General features: G+C 37.9%; 1 protein-coding gene across 6 annotated transcripts in view; it reads right to left on the bottom strand.

The window, feature by feature from the left end:
• The window catches only part of LOC110833164 (A-type potassium channel modulatory protein KCNIP1), a 61903-nt gene extending 37262 nt beyond the window's left edge, over positions 1–24641 (bottom strand). For all 6 annotated transcript variants that reach the window (XR_015534935.1, XR_002544144.2, XM_022070872.2 and 3 more), the window contains exon 1: positions 23716–24641. Coding sequence is in view for 4 of the 6 variants with exons in the window: in XM_022070872.2 (XP_021926564.1) it covers positions 23716–23871 (156 nt within the window). In the remaining 2 variants the exon portion in view is untranslated. The remainder of the gene's footprint in view (positions 1–23715) is intronic.
• Positions 24642–24982: the final 341 nt, after the last annotated feature.

The following is a 24982-nucleotide window of genomic DNA, read 5'->3' as shown; positions in this document are numbered from 1 at the left end:
ACTTTATTTACATATTTAATCATAATTTATTACAGGAACAAACTAATGACGTAATATAATATAAAATTAACAGTCGTGCACAGGCCACATGAGTTTACATTAAATGCTGAGCTACAATCAGAATGAAGTCAATCTTTAATAAACTAAGTGCGAATAAAAAACACAAGAATACCGAATCATTAGAAGCAAAAAGCCCAAAAACGTCAACGTTAAAAAATAATATGACAAAATACATCATTGTTCCTAAATATTTCAATTATTTTACTTAAAATATATGCAGTAACTTAATATATGACTGCAATTTTTAATTACTAATATTTTTATTTTAATATTATAATCTATGTTCAATATGCGGTTGAATGGCAGTGTGAAACATATGATGATGATGATGATGATGATGATGATGATGATAATGTTATGTATATAAATACGAATAGTTTCTCCAGAGCCAATAAGAAGCAGCAGTACATGCAATAACCGGTGTTTGTCCATGCCTGACTCTCGATAATAACCGAAAGACTTGAAACATAATTTAAACAAAGTACTTATTTTTCTCTATTAACAAAATCACGGAACAATGCTGTAAACACCACTAAATTCCGGACTTTCATTACATCTGCAAGAGAAGTAAACATGATACGTTCTCTGTGTTATGATTAATGGCATCTGGAAACAGGCATAAAAATACAGTGAGAGTTAGACCCAACTCCATTATAATTCATCATAGCTTCACGCCATATAAATCATCCCTAAAGAGAACTTATATAAGTTCGACACTTAGACACAAGAAACTTGACGAAAGAGTTAGCTCAGCGTGTGTACCTTAAACACATAACATGCTTAATAGTAACTGAATTTAATACTGGTGGCAAATGACAACACTGGAAGATGCTTGGGTAAGAAGTTACTGGATATCGTGGTGTTGCATTTGGTACACCTGCTTCAAACTCGTTAGATCTCAGTCTTAAAGCTCAAAGTATAAATGGAAGCCTTAATCCCATAAAACGAGTAGTAATCTCCTGAACATGTTGTAGCACTAAAATCCTTCCCGAGCTTGTGAAAATTCTCGCACTTTTTTCTTTAAACTGAAGTCAATAAATCACAAATTTCCCTTGGGACAGAACACGTTTTCCAGTTACTTGAATACGGCTTCCTCTCAAAGGACACTCCATATCGCATGGAGACCTGGGTTCAAAATGGCGCAGGCACATTAACAGTGCGAATGTCAAATATGTGAAACTGGTAAAACCCATCGGGCTAGAAACATTAATTTAACTGCGAGTAGATAATGAACACTGAAATATTATTTCCCACTTTTACGCCTATACAGACCAGTCAGTATAGTTATTACGATACGGGGTTCGATTCCTGACAAGGTAGGATTTTTCATTTCGCCATGGCAGCTACGACAACGCTCGGGACAACAGCCTTCTAGAAAATGGGCACCGGGAGTCTTCCTCTGGGGTAAAGCGACCGGGGCGTGAAACTGACCACTCACCTCCATTTAATACCGAGGAGCCATGACTTCACACGCCCATACGGCATGGTGCTTAGTTCAGTACAGGGACAACTTTACCTTTGTCATAAATCGGTCCTATGAAACAGATTTAGGCTATGCTGTGTACAGATTATCATATCAGAGAAAATGTGTTTCGTACATTTCCTTAGTGCCTTAGTTATTATTATAAAATTTTAAATAATTACTTTATACTTTAATAACAAGATTGACACTTAACCGCTGCTAATGGGCCTACCAAATCCAGCCATTGAACATGATTCTAAGATTCGTCAAGTTGGCTTCCACCATCTCAACTACTTCCCACAGACCCAATGTAAATATCTTCACATATTTTCAACCTTTCAACAAGTCGCGTTCTAAAAATTTTCTAAATTTATGAATGTTTTATTTATAAGCAATATGTAAGCCTATTTCGGTAAAAAATGTGCACAAACTCCTCTTAAGTTTTATTTCAGAGTCTACAAGAAGTGCGCCAAATTCTTCTCCCCCTTTTAAACTAGTGACTCAAAAGGAAGAAACGGACAACGGCATGGCATTCTACGACATTACAATTAACACGGACGGCACAATTTTTGCTCGTCTTTACCGAACTCTTGTAAGAAAATGTAATTGGGTTAGGTACAGTCTGCGAATCATAAACACAACTAAATGCACGAGGATGGCTGTATTCTGGGTTGTAGCGGCGTGTAGTCTAGTAGACGTTTGCCAACATTTCAGAGGTCCTTGTTGCCTCCATCATCAAATCGCTTTAGAGATGGAGGCAGAAAGGACCTTTGAAATGTTGGTAAACGTCTACCAGACCACACGGCACCACAATCCAGAAAACAGCCATCTTCTTAAGCACGGAAGTTATGACACGAGAGGTGAGTTTTCGTTCCACATGTACAGCAGAAGTTCTGGCTTTGTATATATTTTTCCTACCATAAATAGAACAGACGTTCTGATTCTGGTAATGTGATCTTGTGAAAATCGCAAAATATAATTTCTGAACCTGTAACTTTTCGTCTCATAAACAATACAATTTCTGACACTGTACGTGAGTATTCATCCCAAAAGCACACTAGAATTTATGAACCTGCAAGTGAGTCCTTATCCTAAAAGCACAAGAGAAGTTCTAAACTTGTGAGTTCTCATCCTATTAGCTCAGAAGAAGTTCTGATCCTGTAGGTGAGTTCTGGGGCGAGGGAGCTGCTTGGAGACTGCACAGCTCGATCGATCGATCACGATATGACGTCACACAGCCCGGCCAGAGCAGCGGGCAGGTGCCGACTGTGGGAAGACCCAGGTTCGATTTCGTTCATACACGGGAAGGAGACACCACTGCTCACTGCACGTTGCTACTAACGCTGGCCTAGTGGCTCCCAGCGCTCAAGTACCACATCGGCTTTTATTTTCCTCGTCCATAAAGACAATGCTAATTCCACTTCATGCAGAACATTGCAGTCGGATAAGTGACAACACAGCTGGAGTTCAGATATGCTGTCAATCCATAAGCGGTTGATTACAGATTTCATATTGTTTTACGACAAAATATCAACGACTGTCTATTTTATCTTAGTAAATGTAAAGTTGTTCACAACGCCATGAAGACTTATGGGCAGTAGGGGTATAGTGTCAGGTTCCGGCCGCTTTAATCTCTGAGAAAGAGCACCCGATATCCATTGCTGGAGGATGCGCAGACCTCGGACCAGTTCCGAAAGCGGCGACGAAAAACGTACCTGCGGCTGTCGGAAAACGAAACCTGGTCGCTCAGCCCGTAGCATAACAGAACAATTTCAATAAATTATTCAGGTAAGCTTTTAGGTTTTCACAGCGGTCAGGATGACGATCTTCCAGGTTTTGGTGCTATGTAGACTCGTCGGTAGATGAGGACATTTCAGAGAAACAAACCACTGTCAGAACAGCAACATTTTCATGATTTGTTTTCGTTCCAATGATTCCCATACACACAGTCCAGGATAAATGTCAGTTCCTGTCATTTGAACGTATATTAATTATTAGAATAGACAGAGAGGTACAACTTCGGACGATGCATTCATTTCCTTCCAAATATTAGTTGTTCTTTTTTTTCTTCGTTTTGACATCGGTTATTTCCTGGCTGCTATATTGCTGTCGCACTTGGAGCTATGATTAAATTATTCACGTGATTTTTACTGTCAGCTGACAGCATCTCATCCTACAGCTCCTGCTTATTATCAGATTCTCCTGAAGGGTTGTTTCATTTGATGTTTTACAATGTTACTTTGTTCTGTCCATTAATACAAAGTGCATTTACTGAACAATAGATGATTGATCATTCGTATATGTATGATTTGAGGTTCTCGCAGTGATAAATATGTCATATTAGTCTTGCGGATTGCAACGCCGTGTAAACTTCTAGGTGGATATCGACGTTCAGGAGGAACATTCTGCCTCCACCTTCATGACTTTTTTCCTTGTGAGTGAAGACTGTGTTTTCATTTGCATAGGTTCTTTTTGTCGTCCGATCCACATGTATAAACCCAAGAGTTTTATTTAATGAAGAAGCGAATGAAACTGCTGCAAAGCGGAAACCACAGTGTCTTGTATACACGAGCCTGACATTGTTACAAAACCTCTTAGTATATTAAATAAACGAAGGTCAAAAATTATAAACAGCGTCTTCCAAATGTTAAACACTTCATCCCAGCCTTATATTCAGCGTAGGCTACGTTCTTCGTAGAGTAAGAATTTTGTAACTTCCTATAAGACGCTTAAATGCATTAGTTGAGTTACTGGAAGCAAGGTAAAAATGATGGACAGAACATGTAGTGCGCATGGGGCGAAGATGAAAGCGTACAAAAATTTTGGTTCAAAACTCTAAAAGAATCCATTCCAAAGACCTAGGCATAGATGGAAGATAATATTAAAATTTATCGCAGCGAAATTAGGGTTGGAGTGTGGATTGAATTCATGTGGCTCAAGATGTGGACAGATGGATGAGTGAATACGGTGATAAACCTACGGGTTACACAAGAGATAGGAAATTTCTTGATTATCTGAGCGTAATACTGGCTTCTCAAGGACTCTGTTCCGTTAAATTAGCTTGTTAGAATGTGATTAATTAATTTTATTATAATTAAATAAAGTGCCTTTTCTTCGGATACAACTCGTGACAAATTGAAAAAATTCGTCTACGTTACAAATTCCCCCATATTTTCTAATACGTGTTTCGTCTGGATTCCAAAAATTAAACATTGATTTTTCGTCCAACACCGTTATCCGACTCATATTAAAAACCAAACAAAGTTCAAATGCGAGACTACTCATATTGTTTATATTCCCTACTTCAGATATCAGTCTTACCAACATAACGCTTGACGCAAACTGGAATTATATTTGCTTTTTTATTCTCCCTCGCCTTAACGTCTCTGTCACTGGTTAAGATTTTTTCACAGAGTAACTCCTACATATACATTTATACAGACAGACAAGCATAGCGCAGATAATAAGATTTACTATAATTTCCCTTGGAAAACAGTTTTCAAGGTAACAAAAGCATACATAAACATCATGGGTATATTTCAAGACTGCAAAGTAGTGTTCTAGAATTTGAATCATCCTTTCTAAAACGTGAACTTTGGTTTAGTCAGTTTAACTAGCCTTCATTCCAAAGGTTTGATAATCGAGTGATAGGATAGTCAGAAAAGTTTACAAGTTTTACATTCACATTTGCGGTGAAACTTCTAACATTATATCATGACGTTTTCTTTGAAAAGTTGTCCTTCGTGTATCTGGCAAGATTCGCAAGAATTCTCAGCATCTAACCCACAAATAGCAAGTCGGAACCGCCTCTAATACACGCCCCCCGGCAGCGACTCGCGTATTTGAGTCCTTCCGTTTCTCATAGAAGACAAATACCACATTTCCTCGATTTTAAGATGCCACTGGTTGTAAAACGCGTCCTTCACTTAGCAATAGGCTTTCAGGAAAGAAATACGTATGTTGCAATAGGAATCGTCAATATTCAAATATATTACTTCTTTCTATTAATACTTCTGGAGTCTTCTTTATTGCTGTCTTTGTGTTTACCGTTCCATAAACAGTTTCATTGACATTAAGATTCTCCTCGCACTTTAGTCATACAATATAATTTTTCGACATCGATTCTTAGGCTCGCCGCGATTTTAGAAATTTTAAAGTGTGAAAAAAGTGCGTCTTAAAATCGAGGAAATACGGTGACATCAGAAAAGTATGGATAACCAATCATAACAGTTATGAAGAGAGGAAAGACCAATAAATAATTAATTTAATAAATTAATCTATTATCATTGCCCTCGACATCATTCCGATCATCTGTGGACTGTATCCCTGGCACATAAGGAGGTGTGTGTTGCATTACAATTAAATGGACTATATTTTCTCAGTTCATTCTTTTCGATTGTGCATAGCTAATTGAAATTAATGTTCTTTTATTGTGGATACAAATTTCTTGCTGCAGAGTCAATAAACAGCAGTGAGACATACTCGTAAATTACTTTCCTTTGTATTCGTTAAATGTACACTACATCGAAGAAACTTCTGGTACATTTCAACCTCAAGTGCGTTTTACAATGCAATCATTTTATTTGCGAACCTGTTAAAATATAAACGACTTTGTGCAAAAGAGGACTATGTATATTTAATTTAGAACATTCATGTCATTCAGTATAGATGATGATCCACAAACAAAATAATCGGGTATGTATTTTGTATGAAGGATCATGTTTTATAACTGGGAAAATTTCTACTTTAGATTCGTGTACGATGGAAATTAGATTTTTTTTCTAAATACATCAAGTATTTTAAAACAACACATTCGGACAAACAGACTGACAGATATGACTTGTCCATGACAGGCCTACATTCATTTTATTAGTGATCAATATTAGCAAATTAACAGCAGAAATCAAATCATCAAATCAGACACGTGTACATTACTTTTACTAATATTATCAAAAGCACGTGTGCCGACTTCTATACTTAATAACATAGGCATATGCCAAAACACTTGTCTAACCTTGTCATGTTCGTCCCAGTCTGCTCACTGAACACATGCATTTCATGGCTCCCAGCACAGAATGCAAAGTTTAAATTGGAGCTTTGTAAAATAATACACGACGTGCCTGGTTTAAATCTTCGATTCAAGTGGCATCCGTCAATAGCCCACACGGACCTTTTTAAAACGTCTCTGTAGAAATGATTATAGGATTAATTATAGTTTTAAAGTTCTATCGCGCCAGCTAGTAGCCCAAGGAAGATACGTGGTACCACGCATTTCCATGTAGGATACAGATAACATATGACAATGAGTGTGGGGTGTGGTTAATCCCAAATCTTTGACACGTTTATACAATGGAATAAAATTCAGGCCTTGAACGGCATATTACAATGCTAATGGAAACAAATACAAATAAGATGGCTGTCTTCTGATTTGTAGCGTCATGTAATCTGGTAGAAGTTTACCAACGTTTCACAGTTCGTTGCTGCCTCCATCATTTGTAAGATTGTATCGTTGTTAACGGCGGCAATAAAAGTTTTTACGTGAATAGATATCAAGCAATTAAACGAACCGGCGACAAATATTACCACACTAAACATTACAGGCTTACATTTTTCATTAAAGGTACGCGGAAACAGGTAATATTCTCTATAGTATTTTACTATTTTATACTGAGAACTGATAATAATTCCATGGAGTAAAATCCTTTCGGAGGAGCAGTTTTTATACATATGGTCAAAAAATTCTTCACTTTTATACAACACAGAAGTTCATTATCGTCTTAACGGGACCCCTGCATTAGTTCCTAATCTAAACCCGATGAATCCAGTATGCAGTATATCTTCACACACCGTATATCAAATACGAACAAGGTATTTTGAAAGGCTTCAGACTGATAGGAAATCTTTCAGCTTGGAGAGCGGGACACATGATAATTTTTAAGCAATTATCATAGTTATTAAGCTATTATTATTATTATTATCATCATCGTCGGGGTTACTTCTGCAAGCTCACATGTAAGTGGACGATCAGATTCAATAAGAATGTTTTACGTAAATAATTTCACTGTCTAGAATCCAGTTTTAAATTATCTCAGACCTGTTTATGCAGTAGTATTATGTGGCACGCATTGGGCGTTACATTCTGTTAATATCCGGTTGTCATGGTACAGTACGTCTCTGCAGTAACAATGCGATATAACAGATGGCGCTCCGCGGTGAATACGTTGTTCGGATACTAAGGAACCAACCGAGTGGCTAACTCACAATAAGTGATAGCACACAGACATTCAGAGTGTAAAATAGTAACAGCAGACATAAGATAAGAACCAACTGCTTTAGACACGAATGGCTGAACTGATAAGGCTGTATTTATCACACAAACTTTCACTTGAATCGTACCTCAGTGTGAATAGGTTTAAAATTCGATCAAGAGGGAGAAGGGAAATGACGCTAAACTAAGCCTTACTTTGAAGATTTCTGTCTTCTGGGTTGTTGCTCTGTGTAGTCTGGTCGATGTTTACCAATGTTTCAGAGGTCATACTGCCTCCGTCATCAGGGCGATTCATCGCCCTGATGACGGAGGCAGCACGGGCCTCTGAAACGTTGGTAAACATCTATCAGACTACACAGCGCAACAACCCAGAAGACAAAAATCTTCATACTCACCGCTGTGAAAACCTCAAATTTTACATAAGCCTTTCTTTAATGGAATAGTCGGCTTCAAGTCCTCTACTTACGAACCCAGCCTCCGAATTAAATGTGTAAATAGTTTCATTTATGATAAGAGGAACGCAGGATAGCTCAGTATACTGGCTAGGTTGGCTGACAGCACTTTGATTCTTGTTTCAGCAATTATGGCCAGTGAATCAGCCGTCTTGGTTAATTTGCTTCGTTTTCACTTGTTCTACTTGAGTTTTCTCGTAGTTATTGTGACATAGCCCAGAGATAATTGCCACGGCACTTCAGATTACAGTGAACATAAGCAATAAATCACTCTCTGGTGTACACAATACCATTCATCGGACGTCTGAGAAAGCACGTGCCTTCCGACAACAAATTATGGAAGTGCTATAGGTTGTATATAGATTTTTAGCAGTTCTCAATACTGCGTCAGAATACACTCTGCTAAAGCTCCCCAAGGCGTTCATTAATAACAGGTTTTCAGTTGCATGTTTGCCATAAACTTAAACATTAAAGTTTAAAATAAAATAAATTATCCAGAATTACGTTTCCGCTACATATCAACTTTCTGTGCTGTAGGTGATCACTAACACGTCGAAGAAATGTAGAATTGTAGCAGTGAGTTATGTGAAGTATCACAAATATTTCATCTGCGAAGTCACGTTTAAACATGTACGTTTGACAAAGACTGAAAATCTAAGTTCATATTTTATCCTCTGCCAGAATGTTATTTTCATTTATGACAAAGATTATATTTAAAGAATGTCGTGGTTGTACGCAATTTTCAATTCATTTATTAAAGTTCTTGACAACGACCAAAAAGGCCAATAACAGCCAAGCAGTAACAACAATACAACCATTACAATACAAAAGCAAACAAACAATGAACTGAATATATAAATGTACAATATTAATTTATTGCAAAATAATTAATAAGTAAATGAGCTAAATATTATGCATAAGTAAAATAATAATTAAATTAAAATCACTTCAATTTTGGACAAACAACATACAAAATAAAATGTTATACTAAATAAACAATAAAAAACAATGATTATTGTTTAAAAATCTGAATGACATCAGTAAGAAAAACACGATCTTTGTTAAAGATGTCGATGCTCCTACAGACTGCGTTGGCAGCAGAAACTTGTCTCCCCAAGCTAATGCAACACTGTGCTAAAGGAGGACAAATAAATTTGTGGATGTTGGTCTTCTGGGATGTAATGCAACTTTTGGGATCTTCCTACAAATCCACACGGCGTTACAGCTTGTAACACTATTAAAGATAGCTTGTAAGTTGTTGTCTCTCTCAGGAAATATGGCTAACAACTTTATTTATTAACTCCGTCTGTCTAATTTATAATTCCGCAGACGTCGATGACGATGACTAAACGGTTTTGAAAACAGATTGAACGTGTCCTGAGTGGGCGAGCGCTGCTGGTTCTTTGAATTCAAGTGGACTACCAGTGACGTGTCATGCTAATATGGTAACAACAAAAATAAAATATGAAGAAAGTAACGACGAAGTGGAAGGCGAAAGAAACTAAACTTACGCCTAATTGAGAAGCAGAAGTTACTATTTTCCTATAAAAGTCATGTTCCGGACTCCCATTTCCGGTCTAAGACTTTAAGATTCGAGAGCTTGCTTTGGTTCATTCAGTAACGTTTTCTTAACGGGGTATGGTTCTTTTTGCTAGCATTGCTGGTGCTCTAAATTGGCGGTTGCTTAGCAACGCTCCAGGTGGACGGAGATGCAGCCAGCCAATGTAGCCTCTGGTAAGGACCGAATAGAGTTTACATTAATTTGAAAGATGGCGAGTTAGGGAACAAAAGAAGATCAAGATACGAAATGGAATGAGGATAAATTGACTGTAGGGAAAAAAAAGTAGCGGTTATATCTACGACCATGTGGAAGAGAGCGAGAGATTACGAACGGAGAGGATGCAGAAAACCCAGATCATTGCAGCGTTTCTCTTTCGCTGAAGGACAGAGATCTGTTGTCTTACCATGAATGAGAACATGCTTTGCTTGAACTCATATTCTCGTGCTTACGTTTCGAGAGATCGATAGTTAGGAATATGCCACTTATGTTTCATCCAGGTGTTTGTCAGCTCTCAAATGTAACCCAAGATTATTTACCTACGCCTTTGCTATGGAACAGAGTAACAGAGTGACAGAGTGGCAGAGCTTTTGAAGCATTGTGTTTACGTATTATCTTATATAAGTTTACTACCGACGGCGTAATCCTCATAAAGTTATTTTTCCCTTATTTTCTTGGACTCAAAAGCAAAGTAACATGTCCTGTGGTAACAGTGAAAGAAATCAGTAATTTACTCAAATGGGCGAAGGTCTTAGATTTTCTTTACCACCACCAATAATAATAATAATAATAATAACTCAATGGAACATAGTCCTTGAGAAACTGACAGTCGTTCAACTAGTCAAGAATTTCTCCGCCTTTAATAACAACTCCGTTTTATCACATTACTCGACAAACTATTAACCTCCTACTATGTCAATTTCTTCGCACAGCGCAGTGCAATCGGAAAATATTTGTAAACAATTTTAACCTTTCTTTGTTAACGTTGTAATACGATGTGTGTGTTCTTAACAGAATAGTTCGTGTCAATTTTGTAAGGCGTACAGCTTGCCAAGAGCTCATAAGCAAATAACGACAGAATGTTTGAAAGTGTTTAGTCACATGAAAGAATTTTCTAGAAGAATAAAAGTCAGGCCGCGAGCTGAACTGCTTACGCTACAGGCACTTCGCCAGCTCTAGCCTGAACGTAATGATAATGAATCTGCAATAAATTTTAACGGAAAGTTCTATGTCGTTTCTTCACGCAAGAACAAATCTATCAAAACAAGGTCTTCAAAATAAGTTCAAAGGCCTGATTTTTCATATATTCACGGCGACGACTATAATGATGGCTTGTCTTTTATAATTTCTCCCATGCAGTCTAGTAAACAGTGTCCGACGTTTTAAAGGTGCCTACTGCCTCCATTATCAGGGCAACATATCACAAGACAACCGTCGTCAGAAAGTCCTGTTTCAAAAACTGACTCCTCGTTGTTCTACTGCACACTGTTGTTACAATAAAACAGTAGTGCTTACTTAACATCGGATATACCATAGGTTATGCATACTTGATATAACTTAAAGAAGTCGTGATCCAGATAATCGCCTAAAAGATTAATATCATTGTACTCCATGGAGTAAAGTTATTCTCCAAAATTTAACAATCACTCAGCCACTAAAAAATTCCCTGCCTTTCATGTGACCAATGCATTTGTTAGAGTGTTTACTAGAGGCCGCCAACGACCCTATCCTAGTCAACTGAATCCAATCCATAATGTCCAACCCTGTTTCTTTAAGCTCCATTTTGACATCCCCCATATATCTTCCAAGTTGTCTGTTCCTTTCAGTTTTTCGTATCAAATTATGTATACGTTTCTCATATCGTCTATGCGTGCTGCATGTCCGACACATCTCATCCTCCGAAATTTAATCATCATATTTGGTAATGAGTTCACAATTATGAAGTTCCACACTGGACATTTATATCGGGTGATACAGATATGTCGTTTTTAAAGCAATGGTAAAAATTAACGACTCACTGGATTTGAATGATAATCCAAACTAAATAAATATTTTTGTATACAGACTTAGTTATGTTCTACATAACTTACGTAAGTTTAATTCATATCCGTTTAGCAGTTGTTTTGTATTACTGTTCTTAAAAAATGTCATTTTTGCACCATTGGGTATAAGATTTTAAAATTTGGTAATCGTTTAAAATTATTAAACACAAGATTATCAATGATTTGATTGTTCATGCATTTGATTAAGGATATCAGTATATAGCGCTCATAACTCCCGTGAAAGCAGGGCTTCATTACATACCTACAGCCACAGAATGCGTCTCATTTATTCCGAGAGCTAAATTATTTTACGCGCTGCCTCAATGTTTATTGTTCTGAAATGTATTAATGACAAAAGTCAAGAATAAATTGTCTAAATTTATAAATCATAACTCTCATGTTTTCTAAATTCTTAACAAATTATTTTAAGCACTTAAGTAATCGTAAGATGAATTTAAGAAATCTGAAACCCTACGCCTTTTTACAAAATGACAATAATTTTAGATGAAACGTAAACCACCTACCAGTCCGAACAGAAAACAGTTGAAATCGAAACATTTACTAACTTTGTGGCCAGAAGAATAATTTAGTTTAATACAGAATAAATTTAACAACAGCCCTTCAAAATATTAAGCAAAACGTAGACGAAAATATGCATCGAACCTGTATACAGAATATAAACCAAAATATGAGGAGAAAACAAAGGGATTTGCTGAAATGGTATTGTGTTTACACGCTTTGTGGTTCTGTCTGTACCTGCCACCCAGAAGTTAGACTGCACACGTAATCGGATATCCTTAAATCCACAGCACGCTCAAGTAAATCCAAACGTGAGACTAATGTCAGGCTGATGACCCTCGATCGTTTTCTACGCCAGCGGAAAGCGGCCGAGGACATTCTAGCTCTGATTCTCTCGAGAGATCAAAGCATCAAACTGAAGGCAGATTTACAATAGTAGTTTTATCTGAGGATATTTTATCAGTTGGCTGTTGTTGGATACTGGGCAAATCACATCATAATCGTGCTTTCACGCAATTCTGTAATGCAGCCTATATTTTGATGTGAAAACTCAAAGGAAGAAACTATTTTGAAAAGCACAGTATAGAGAAATAGAGTGTGAATGTGTGAAGTAAAATAAACAGGTTCATTAGAACGTCAAACAGCGGGAGTCTCAGATGACAGTAATGAAAATTTCGATTCTCATAATAACAGCTTATCTCTTTATCAGCCGTGTAAATATCAGATTTTCGAGAAAGATTCTGCACAACGGAATTACTTGTTCCAACAGCGTCGACTAAAACCGAATGCAGCCGAACCAATTGCGATCAATCAGCAGTGCCTTACAGTTGTGTTCAAGAACAAGCCGTTTCTAATCATTTTGGGGACAAAGTGTATCCTTGGTTTCATTTTTATCGTCCTCAGTCGTTCAGGGACAGATTACCTTTAAACTAACCACGAACACGTTCTCTCCACTCCTTTCCAGTTCACTTAATACTATAATCCTTTATAATTCGCCGTTAAATAACTTACGCAATTTATAATCCCCTTAAACAACCGACTATCCAACCATCTAATGTCAACAGTTATCTGTACTAGCGCTGGAGAAAGGTGTCCTGATGTTAATTACGCGCAGAGAAAAATTAAACTGTTGCGTCGTGATTGGGCGGCAACTTCTCTGCCTCATGTACTATGCGGGAGAGTATAAACATTCACCAGCAGGCGTAACGATACGCAAATTTCCGAATTATTTTTAGAATACGTTGTTAAGAACGCCCATGAAAATCAGAAAGAATTTTAAATTGGACACGCCAGCTTCTGATCTGTACTCATGATATTAATTCCTTGAACTAAAACATAAATACCACGAAGCAAAGTACAGACTCTATTATATTAGACGCTTGTAAGGAAGTTGGTCTCTTAGAAGTAGACACCAAACTAGCTAAGTGAATGCACATGCTTCGTCACCAAAATGTACTAATAATAATATTATAATAATTCCATCAATAATAGCGAGGTTGGCATGGCATGTAGCACACATGAGAGTGAAGAGAATTCATATAAAATTTTAATTTGAAAATAAGAACGGAATAAAGAGTATGGGACACTTAGGATCAGACGAGAGGGCATTATTATGGTGGAAGGGTGTGGACTGAATTCCATCATCTGGGCAATGATCACCCTGATGATGGAGGCAGTGACTACCTCTGAAACGTCAGTAAACTTCTACCGGACTACACGGGCCAGCGTCCTAAAAGAATGTCATCTTCATATTCGCCGCCGTGAGAACCAAAAATACCCCTCTCTTTTATGTGTTTGTAAGAAGGACTAAACCCACAGTTTTTTAAAGAATCTTGCAGTAAGTTAAAACGTGACGCCGGGTCTAATATTTGAAAGTTGTTTAGAATTTTACCGTCTCATTGGCATTCGGATAATAATGTATGTGACGTCAATAACCTGAGATCAAAGTTAAGAAACGTAAATATGGAACAATGAGACAACTCAAGTGTTTACAGGCAGTCTGCCAGCTCTGGAATTTTGCAGTCATGGGTCAGAGAGAGAGTTTAAGAAAGTAATTCACCGTTTCTCTTTCGTTTAGAAGAGGCATTCTCTGTGCTACAACTACACACCTATATTCTAAAGGAAGTATCAAAATTAAATTCCTCAAGACAATAAAACAATATTCTCTTAATATTAAAATGAAAGAATTACAAAATAAATGGCGACATTATTTTGTCCAAGTTCTGACACACTAAAATTTAAGCCAACAGATCTATTCCTTCCTGTCACCAGACTTTCAGGCACTGGCATATTCACTATCTTCTACTTAAAATTTTATCGGTTCAGTGTAACTGAAAATGTAACAAATGATATTTTTTCCCCTCCAGTTTAAAAAACTGTTCCGACGTAGCAACAACGTGCTCCAATAGTGGCCATTATTCCCAGTGTTGCTACAAAGTGTTCCAACAACTGCTGTAACAGTGTTATAGCTGTCTCGGTTTCCATTGTTGCAACAATTTGTACCAACAATGATCCCGAGTAACGCGGACTACTTTGTTCTTAGGAAATATGCGTGAGGAACACGCAAACGCAATCATAACATCTCTGACCACCAGTTCAAGAACTAGAAAAACTAGAATCTTCCCTTGATACGCCTACACTGACGTGCAGACTAGACGTTTTCAAGGGGCAGCCCACTCATCTCGGCTTCCGGTCGAGTGCACATTCACAACGAAATGGCATCGTAATCTTCCCCTTATTAGCTCTACAAATTATGTGTTGCGGTGAAGAACCTTTACATAGGATGAGAATGTGGGGTAACACAGTGGCTTCTACAATCTTCCCTTTTCTGTTCAAGCACAGATCTTGTTATATTGATGTCGATGCCAGTAAACTAATCATTTGGCCTATATACAAATACATTACAAGATCAAATGTTCTCAGAAGTTGATTCGAAATGTTACACAGAGTTGTGCCTAGTTCAGTGTCTAATCTTTATAGAAATTGTGTTATGATTACAAGGATTTTGCGACAATCAGTTAAAGTGAAGTTTTATGACATTCGCAAAAGACTAGAACAGGGTGGTACAACTTTTTTCCGTTGAACTCAATGCCCAAAAAACCCCTCCTGACACTATCTAATACTAATTCATAAATGACGAATTACCATAGTATGTGCTTAAATACAAATATAATTGAAATGGGCACGTGTTACTAAAGAGAAACATTGTTATTTCAAATTTTATCCTGCAACAGCTTGTATCTGACACAATTTTAACTGGAAAACTTGACGGTAGGCTTTTAAGTCAGTAGTGTGTGAGGCACTTTTACTTAAAGCAGCAGACGAGATAATAATCACGATTACCTTTTCAATCATTCGGAATAAATAAAATATATGATCTTTCAATAATATTTCTTTTTTGCAATGTAAACTGTCAGATGTACTTTACATCGCTGTGTGATCTACAATAGGTTACTATTGATACAGTAACCTCTGGCGATGACGACAAAATGTCGAAACTAGCCAGGTTATAATAAATTACTTAAACAGTGTTTCATTTCGATAGTTCTTGTAATTTTATAAAATTCTCACATAAAAGTTACAGTGGAACCACGGTTCCGGAGAATTTGACGTAAATACGTCTCTGTATTTAAATTATATTTACGTCTCTGTAATGTAATTTAATGTAAAGTAAAGTAATGAAATGTTATCTTCAATGTCATCCATCTTGTTACGAAAGCGGATTGTTGACGGCAGAAATGTAACACAGCAATGCCGAGTAAACAGATGATGTTTCCTAGGTAACATAACAATGCACGCAAGCTGACCATTGTTGTCGGTCCATATTTACACATTATTGATATGGATCTTACACGTTTTCCTAGGTAACAACAATGCCGAGTAAACACGACGTTCCATAGGTAACCATTGTTGTCGATTTGTTGGTACGGATCTTACACATTTTTCTGTCACTCTTTCGTAACACTTTTTTGCGGAATGACCCTTCCATATAGACGTATTTACGTCAAAAATGTTATCTACTTACTTAGTTTGTTAAATAAAGACACTATAACCGGTGCAAGACACTAAACGCACATTTTACGTAACGTGAAGGTCTATGTTACGAAGTTTAATTGTTTATTTCGGCCACAGGAAAGTATTATATTCTGGAAAAAGAAGGGAAGGAGACATTGTAATATTTTGTTGTCATTACGTTTATATTGTTCAAAGACTATGAAAACTTGATCGTTAGTTTACTTAACGATTTCTTTGTCTTTCAGAATAAATCGTTAAGTCTGGTCTTTCACAATGGGCCGAATGGAAGTCACAGTTTCCCTGTGTATTAATGTCGCCCAGACGAACGACACAGTTTAAACACCAGATTGAAAAAACAAAATGCCCTTAATTTTAAAATTTCCCGTGTGTTAACAGCAACTGTGTTTCTGATGTGTATTTGCTTTTTACTAAATATTTCCAGAATTTGCCCACAGGAAAAGACACTCGGTGCCTCGTTTATCACGAAATATTTCTCGTCTTCCGCTTAAACCGCCAAGAATAATGAAATATCACTTCCTGTGTATTGCAAGAGACATAAATCATTTCTAAGGATTTTAAGTTAAAGCATGAAACGGAAGCAGACTATTGCAAGATATTTTCCAGAATTCATCCCGGAAATCCGCCAGAGAATTTTTACTAACAGAGTTTGCTCCATATTTGAAAGGTAAAACTCTGAGTGAGAAGAGATATAAACGTCTTTTCGGAATTTAAACATTAAACCATAGCCCTAAAAATAAAGTAAAGATTTACTGAACACATTCACCAACAAAAATGTTGTTAATAATTTAAATTTGCATTACAATAACACTTTTATGTTTACAGGGAACCAGTTAGTCACTTTTAATCCAAGTAAATATTACACACCTATTTTATTTGCTCGTAATGTTGTTTATTTAACGACAATTATCAGTAACTCAGACTATGTAGCATAGAATAAGAGGAGATTAATGAATAATAGATTGGGAAAGAGATGCACGGAAGGAAACGTGGCCTAATTTAAGTTACTAACCAGACATTTTCCGGGGGGACTGAATAAAACCTCAGTCACGATATCAGGTCTTCCGGGTATATACGAGGTGCGATCGGAAAGTTTCAAGACTGCACCTATAAAAACCCGTACACTTATCTCAGGTATTAAATTCATCCATCACCCTCGAAGTAGTTCCCCTGGGAGTGAACACAACGATCCCAGCGCCGCTGCCAAGCCTGGAAGCATCCCTGGAAATCTTTCTTTGTCAGCCTGTCAAACACCATCTGCGATTCTGCCTGAATCTCTTCTATCGTCTCAAATCTCCTTCCCTTTAGCTAAATTTTCATCTTTGGGAAGAGGAAGAAGTCACACGGAGCTTAGAAAGGAAGTTGGGGTCGGAGAAGTTAAGTTTGAGATTCGTATCACACCTTTACGGACACACTTCAGAGGTGATTCTCGTTATACACGGGGCCTGCGTTGCTAGGAATCGCCGCTTATATCGAAACGCGTAAAACAGGAAGAGTATAAGAATCGTAATTTTTATGTTAAGTCCGCGATATCATTCTTTGATGCTAAGCTTATCATCTATAACTTGCATCGCACTCCCTAATAATCTTGGAGATATTCGACGCAGGTAACAGATTTAGAATTTGGCCGCAGATAGGAAATTGATGTCTCTCATGATCTAAAATAAAAATCGATCATAAGCTAAAACGCGGATAGCGAAAAGAGCTTATTACAGGACGTCACTGTTACAAATTTTAAATTTAATACCGTCACTGCCGATCAGTTAAATACAAGCTCTGTTTCTTATTAACTTACAATTTTACCAAATATTCATCTGTATGAACAAAATAAAGTGAAATTAAATATGCTGTTGTGATGTATTCGCATAATAATTGTATAAATTCTAAATAATCTTTCCAACAGAACACGAAACGAATACCAGCCTACAAAACATTCATTTAATATTCCACAATCTCCTAAAGCAATCTGACCAACTCGGAGATTCATATTTAATAACTCAAACCACTTTTTACCCCATTCAAATGTTAAAAACAGGACTACTTACATTACACGGATAACATTTAATTCAAAACACCCCGATAAGTTGTCCTCAGTATTACGCTCAGTATTTAATTTGGCTTTAAAACACGTTCACGCTATCTGGCGTACCACCAAGATGCAGTAGAAACGGTTTGATAGCTCATAAAAATTTGAACATTTCAGCTGGAAAATTTAACATGGCCGAGGTCCCAGGTTCAAATCTCTGTTCACAGACCAGTTATCCTAACTGAGGTTCTTTGTTTTCCTCAGTCCTTCCAGCAAACGCAGGGATAATGCCAAAAGTTAGACCAACTCATTATTAGTAAATCATCCCGTCATTTAATGCTACTGATATTGTCATTAATAAAATAAAATATTAAGTATCGTACTTAAGTAGATTATAACCCCAAAATGATAATCCATGAGGTTAAACTGCATGATACTAGTAGACTGTAAACTTGTATAAAGTAAATGTAACATTAATGACTCAAGATCTGTAGACCAGAAGTCGGTACAATAGAGAAGCTGGTCCAATGAGGACGCGCTTGAGCACCTAGATATAATACGATGTCAGCAACGGGAGTGGGCGGTCTGGCGAAGGTGGCACTGTTATTTTTAGAGGGTACGTCTCATCAAATGGGCATGCCTTACACCAGAGGATGTCACATAAACCTGGACTACATTATTTCCTGCGATTGTTCCAACGGACTGAGTACTGCGAGCAAACTCTACCCCCAACAAATGCTGCACACTACAGAATAACTACGAGTACAAAGTCGATATCTATCCACTTTCGACGTCCTTAGCGTCTGTACTTAAAATATAACGCCGTACCTATCATGTGGTTAACTCTTGATTTGTACCGTGGAGGTCTTGGGTTAGAATCTTAGCTCTGAGGCCTAGGTTATTTCTGAATTTACTTAGTCTCTGTAGAGTATTTTTGCAGTAATACGTTAAAATTACGTATCACTGCTTCCTTTCACGTCATTTCTACTTCATCAAGAAACAAACACAAAATGTAGTGCAAAAAACAATGCATCGGAAGTATCCTGACTCTTTTGATGCTTCGCACGAGTTACATCGGTTATAAGAATCGTTTCTTCAAGTCTACGTTTATTTCATGTCTGAGAATCTCGGTGATACGAACGTGTACCAGTATCTCATAAGAAAGTAAATTATACGTAAGAACGGAAAACGATTCTGTTAAACAGAAACCAGCATGAAGGTACATAGATGCACGGCTTTTGCATGTTGCCGTCAAAGAAATATTTAAATTCATATAAGGAACTCACAAAGAGCAAATGGTGATTTAAAAAATGATTACGAACCAACACTTGTCTATTATATTTTATTTATTTATTTAGTGTTCTGTCTGACGACAGGTCCATATGAACAGGATCCTTCCATCCTTTTCTCGGACTGGTACCTGTTCATATACGTTCTTGGCAGATGAGTGATTTGCCATTGCCTTCTTCTGTGTGTGAATGGAGTAATTGTTGGGATGCCATGGAGAAACCGGGGAAGCCCCGGAGGAAAACTCCGTGTTGCCTAGACCACGGCCTTGCCCAACACAAGTTATAAATTCGGGCACCGCCGGGAATCGAACCCGAGACCCCAGGATTACAAGGCCAGCGTTCTAACCGCTAGACCACCTCATCTTATTATTATTTAGTGTTCTGTCTGACGACAGGTCCATATGAACAGGATCCTTCCATCCTTTTCTCGGACTGGGACCTGTTCATATACGTTCTTGGCAGATGATCCAGAAGTGGTTTGCCATTGCCTTCTTCTGTGTGTGAATGGAGTAATTGTTGGGATGCCACGGAGAAACCGGGGAAGCCCCCGGAGGAAAACTCCGTGTTGCCTAGACCACGGCCTTGCCCAACACAAGTTATAAATTCGGGCACCGCCGGGAATCGAACCCGAGACCCCCAGGAATACAAGGCCAGCGTGCTGCTGCACAAAGAACTCAAACCATCTTAATGTTTACATTTTTATTATTACTGCTATTATTATGTTATTTTGTCATTAACAATATTCACTTTACAGTATTGTTCTGTATGTATTAAAAGGGAATTAAATGCAATGTTTTCTCCTCTCCTACCAGGAAGAAATTATGATAATAATGACGTCAGAGAGCTTGTCACAAATTAGCTGAAGGGGTTCTTACTACGTGCTTCCAGAAAAGTGCTTTGTTCGTTCTGAGATTTTATCTCTCATCTCCTCTCTTTCTGCTCTGTTAAGGGAGAAATGAGAGAAGATCTTGTTGACAGTTAAGATGAAATGCTGAACTCCGCACAAAATTGTAAGTCCCTCTGAAACAGCGCACTGGTAAATTTGTTTAAAGTCGCATAACATTTCGCGTCAGCGAGCAATAACTATTGCCGAAGATTCGCTTTTCAGATACAAATTGGAGCATAGAAGGCAGTCGAGCGAAATAACACCAAAAAATAGGAGCAGAAATCTTCGCGAAAAGGAAAGAATTCTGTCACAAAATGTACAGAGTCAAAGAGAAGTCGAGTGGTGCACAATTTAAAACACGACCAAATAACATCAACGTCCTAAGGTACAATGACGAAATCAGAAGCAGGTCGGCCTCCGTACAACAGACTTTAACCACTCTGACGGTCCTCTGACTCTGTTGTGAGACGCTTAAATTTCATGTAGTAAACTAAAGATCGAACGTTTCGGCATCTCGCAAGAGTTTCATTCTTGTAAAAATTCAAAAAGAATCTTCCTGAACCACCATTATTCGTGGCGATGGTGTATTGTTAATGAGACAGACATCGCTGGTTAGAAGCAGATAGCTTTCAGGACAACTTTTCATTGGAGAGGGAAAAAAACTACAAAAAGAACAACGCTAATTTAATTAAACTACCAGCAGCAGGGGAATTCCATTTCGTTGAAAGAATTGCAGTTTTATTCCATCTTCTTTGTCAACAGTTCTGTACATTGTCTCGTAAATTCCGGTGAATTCCACATCTGATTAAAGACAGTTTCTTCTAAAAACGCATATATTACAAAGAATCCGACCACGATTCGAAAATAAATCATGAGTGATTCCTTATACGCTGTGTGTCCTAAGAAGTTTGAAAACAACCCTTCAGTAATATTCACCAAAACTTAAGAAAACTGAACCAGTCATACGTATAATACGTATGTTAAATGAATCTTTTGTCTACACGGCATCGTACGTCGTCAACTTGCTAACAGAAGAGGTGACCTCCACATATGGAAGGTAGCTACGAATATTTGAATAAACAGTCGTGAACAACCGGTAAGGAGTAGCCATCATGTGGTCCATTCATAATAAGATTTTGTGCATGACCGGTACAGATCTCATTAACGATTACAACTTTTCCGAAACACCTTTCGACATGGTAATACCTTATACAGTACGTATGCCTAATACTTCTTTACTTTTGTGACGCCGAACGTCGCGTCTGAGTAGTTAACACCCCTGCTTCGTAATCGGGAGGTCCCGGGTCCAAATCTCGTCCCGAGACCAGCTATCCTGGCTGAGATGTCTCATGTTTTCTTACGTCCATCAATCAAAATGCCGTGATAGTACCACAAAGTACGAAATTTCATTAGCCTATTAATTAAACATCCTATAATTCGTAGTGTGAGTTATTGACGGGGTCCGAAGTGGCCGCGCGGTCTGAGGCGTGTGCCTTGTGCCGCTTGGTCGCTGGGACCGTGGGTTCGAATCCCACTCAAGCCATGGATGTTTGTCCGCGTTGTCCTATGTACAGGTAGAGGCCTTGCGACTGGCCGGTCCCTCGTCCAAGGAGTCTTACCGAATGTCCATAGATCAAACCAACGAAAAGTTGGGACCCGCAGTGCTCAGGCACTTGAAGAACGGGTCGTTCCCAGTATCCCAGAGTTACTAACAACGTCGTTAAATAAACCACAAATAAATAAAAATTAACACTATAAGAATGTTGTGGAATATAAACAAACCTCGTGGATAGTAAGATATATAAGAACCTATTTTGTTAAGTTTACATTTCCGAATAGATCTTTTGAACCTTCGTACTCCATAAAAGGTAGGGAATTTCTTAACTAGGCAAGCTGCTATAAGCTTCTCTAGACGTTTTCTCCTCCACGGAATTAATTTTACAAATTAGTGTTCCAAAAAACGACGTCAGCCCAAAAGTAGTCGTTGCCAAATTGCATCCTTGAAGACTACGAAAATACTTCACTTCCCCCCCCCCCTTTTTTTCACGTTGATCAACGTCAACAGTACAGCGTTGATATCTTTGTTACTCTGCAATTTCTGAGCTGTCTTCATTCTCCTGCGCTCCGCTTTTTGTATTGCGACTTTGTAAGATTTTTCTGTGACTCTGATGGATGCAATTTGGAGCCGTTTTCTACAGTGACGTTAAACATGACTGAGGTCAAAGCCTCTACATAATGAATTAGACATACAAAGATAGGGTGACACTAGCCTGCGCCGAAACGTCTGGTACTAAATACGAGCAGGCTTATACATAAATGCAACAATTATTCATGATGTTTATGTGAAGTGCTGAACTACGAATGCCTGAAGTATTCCAGTTACATTAAAGGAAACCCTATATCGTATTTAACGAAATGCTTATGGAAAACAAAATATATTTATGAGGGTTAAATCTCATTGATTATAAATCACGGAAGAATTATTATACATTGCAATAGGGCAACCAAGCAAATGTGACAATATATTTGAGGATTTTTGTAATTAGGCCCATTAGACATAACAATTTGTTTTAATCTAACCAAGCCTTCTAAACTGTCACCAAATCTGAGTCCTATTTAGGCTTTATTTTCTCTCTCTCTCTGCCTGCCTGTCTGTCTGTCTGTCTGTGCGTGTCTCTTTGCAGTCCGTGACGGACCTTGGCGGCTTCAAATATGTGTTTCGAGATTTTGTGGGACTCCATAGGCGGGGGATCAGCCCTTAGGAGGGCCTCTAACTACACAGGAAGACAAGGTCTTTAGTGGGATTCAAACCCATGGTTCCAGTAATCAAGGCCCACGCCCCAGACCACGCGGCCGCTTTGACCAGCATCTAGGTTCACCGTACCATACAAAATCATTCCATCTTAATGTACCTGTTCACCATATAAAAAGATACCCTCATGTTAAACTACAATGTAACAATAAAAGTATGCATATTCTACTAGTTTCCCGCGCACATTTGACGATGGAAGTTGCTGGAAATGTAAACAATCACTTAATAAAGCTGCTGAACAGACAATATAGACCACGCAGTCCTAGAATAATTACTAATGAATGGAAGATCTCACCCCATTCGACTAACCTGTTTGAAACCCCTGTACATGACTCTGATTTCCTGGCGTGTGAACTTCGTCTGTCTGCAGAGGTCCTCCAAGGCCACAGGTCTGTGTTTCGGAACCCTGGATGGCTCCAGCTCGAAGAGAGCCTCGTCTATGGGGCTGTCAGGAGGGGTCGCCATTGTAACAGTCGCCGGGATAAATCACTCGACGACAAAAACAAATCGATCGCACCAATTTGATTACCTACAAAACGATCATTGTTCACACGCAGCGGTATTCACTGAACAAACAGTAACTAATTTTATGATCAGTATAAATTGTTCTGCAATATCTTCTGTTTAAAAAATTAAACACTGGGTCTAAAATTGTTATATGTAGTCTGAAAAAGTGATACGCTTTTCCGAAAAGGACATGGATTTTAACTTTTTTTAAGACACTTGCTTTTTTCATAAAATATCAGTTCTCTTTTGATTCAAGTACTGCACACACATGACCCAAAACCACATTAAGTTTTTTTCGACAGTCCACTTATAACCTTTACGTGTAATACGAAATGTCCTTACAAATCTTTGAAACTTCACATCTATTTTGTATCACTTCTGACAGTCTGTAACGGCAATTACATTTAAAATATAACCAAGAATGAAACATTTTGATTCACCATGTTCCCACATTAGAGGGTTAGTAATGAAAGTACTTCAATTCAAAACAATTTATCTGCCTGCAAGCTTTTTTCTAATGACAGTTCTCAAAACATATCACTGTGAGCTGAAGTGTAAGATTATTGCAATTTTAATTCTGTAAAACAATAGAATGGATGGAGCCCGGGCTAGTTTCTGTCACTCCTCAGGTTTAATCCACGACTAGCCTGCTATTTAGTGTTCATTCAACTGTTTTTTAGTTGCACACGGATGAATACAACAGCACTAACCGGGCTCCTTCCACTGACTACACCATACATTCTGATTCATTCACAATCCGCCAGGAGGCAGGATTGCCTGGCTAAATATGTGCGCGCGCATCTCGCACCAGGGGCAGTTTATATGAATACGTCGTTCTCGTATTTGCAAAAAGACCTTACTATGACAACACTAGATATTGTTGTGATTCTAGAACAAAGAGCTAAGCTTAGCTTTGTTTTGTTGTTTGTAGGTGACAGAAGTCCGATTTCACGTTCTTGATGCCCTGGTAATACTGAAATATTATTGGTAAGATCTGAGGTGAAAATGGTCGACAACTGTAACCAACAAACTGTGTAGTAAGTGCCCAAAACAAAAAGTACTTCGTATT

The sequence above is a fragment of the Zootermopsis nevadensis genome, unplaced genomic scaffold (assembly GCF_977971745.1).
Source record: "Zootermopsis nevadensis isolate Lab colony 2312 unplaced genomic scaffold, Znev_1.0 Znev_ptg000001l, whole genome shotgun sequence".
NCBI lineage: Eukaryota > Metazoa > Arthropoda > Insecta > Blattodea > Termopsidae > Zootermopsis > Zootermopsis nevadensis.
Note: the sequence above shows the minus strand (reverse complement) of the source record. Positions and strands in the feature narration are given on the sequence as shown.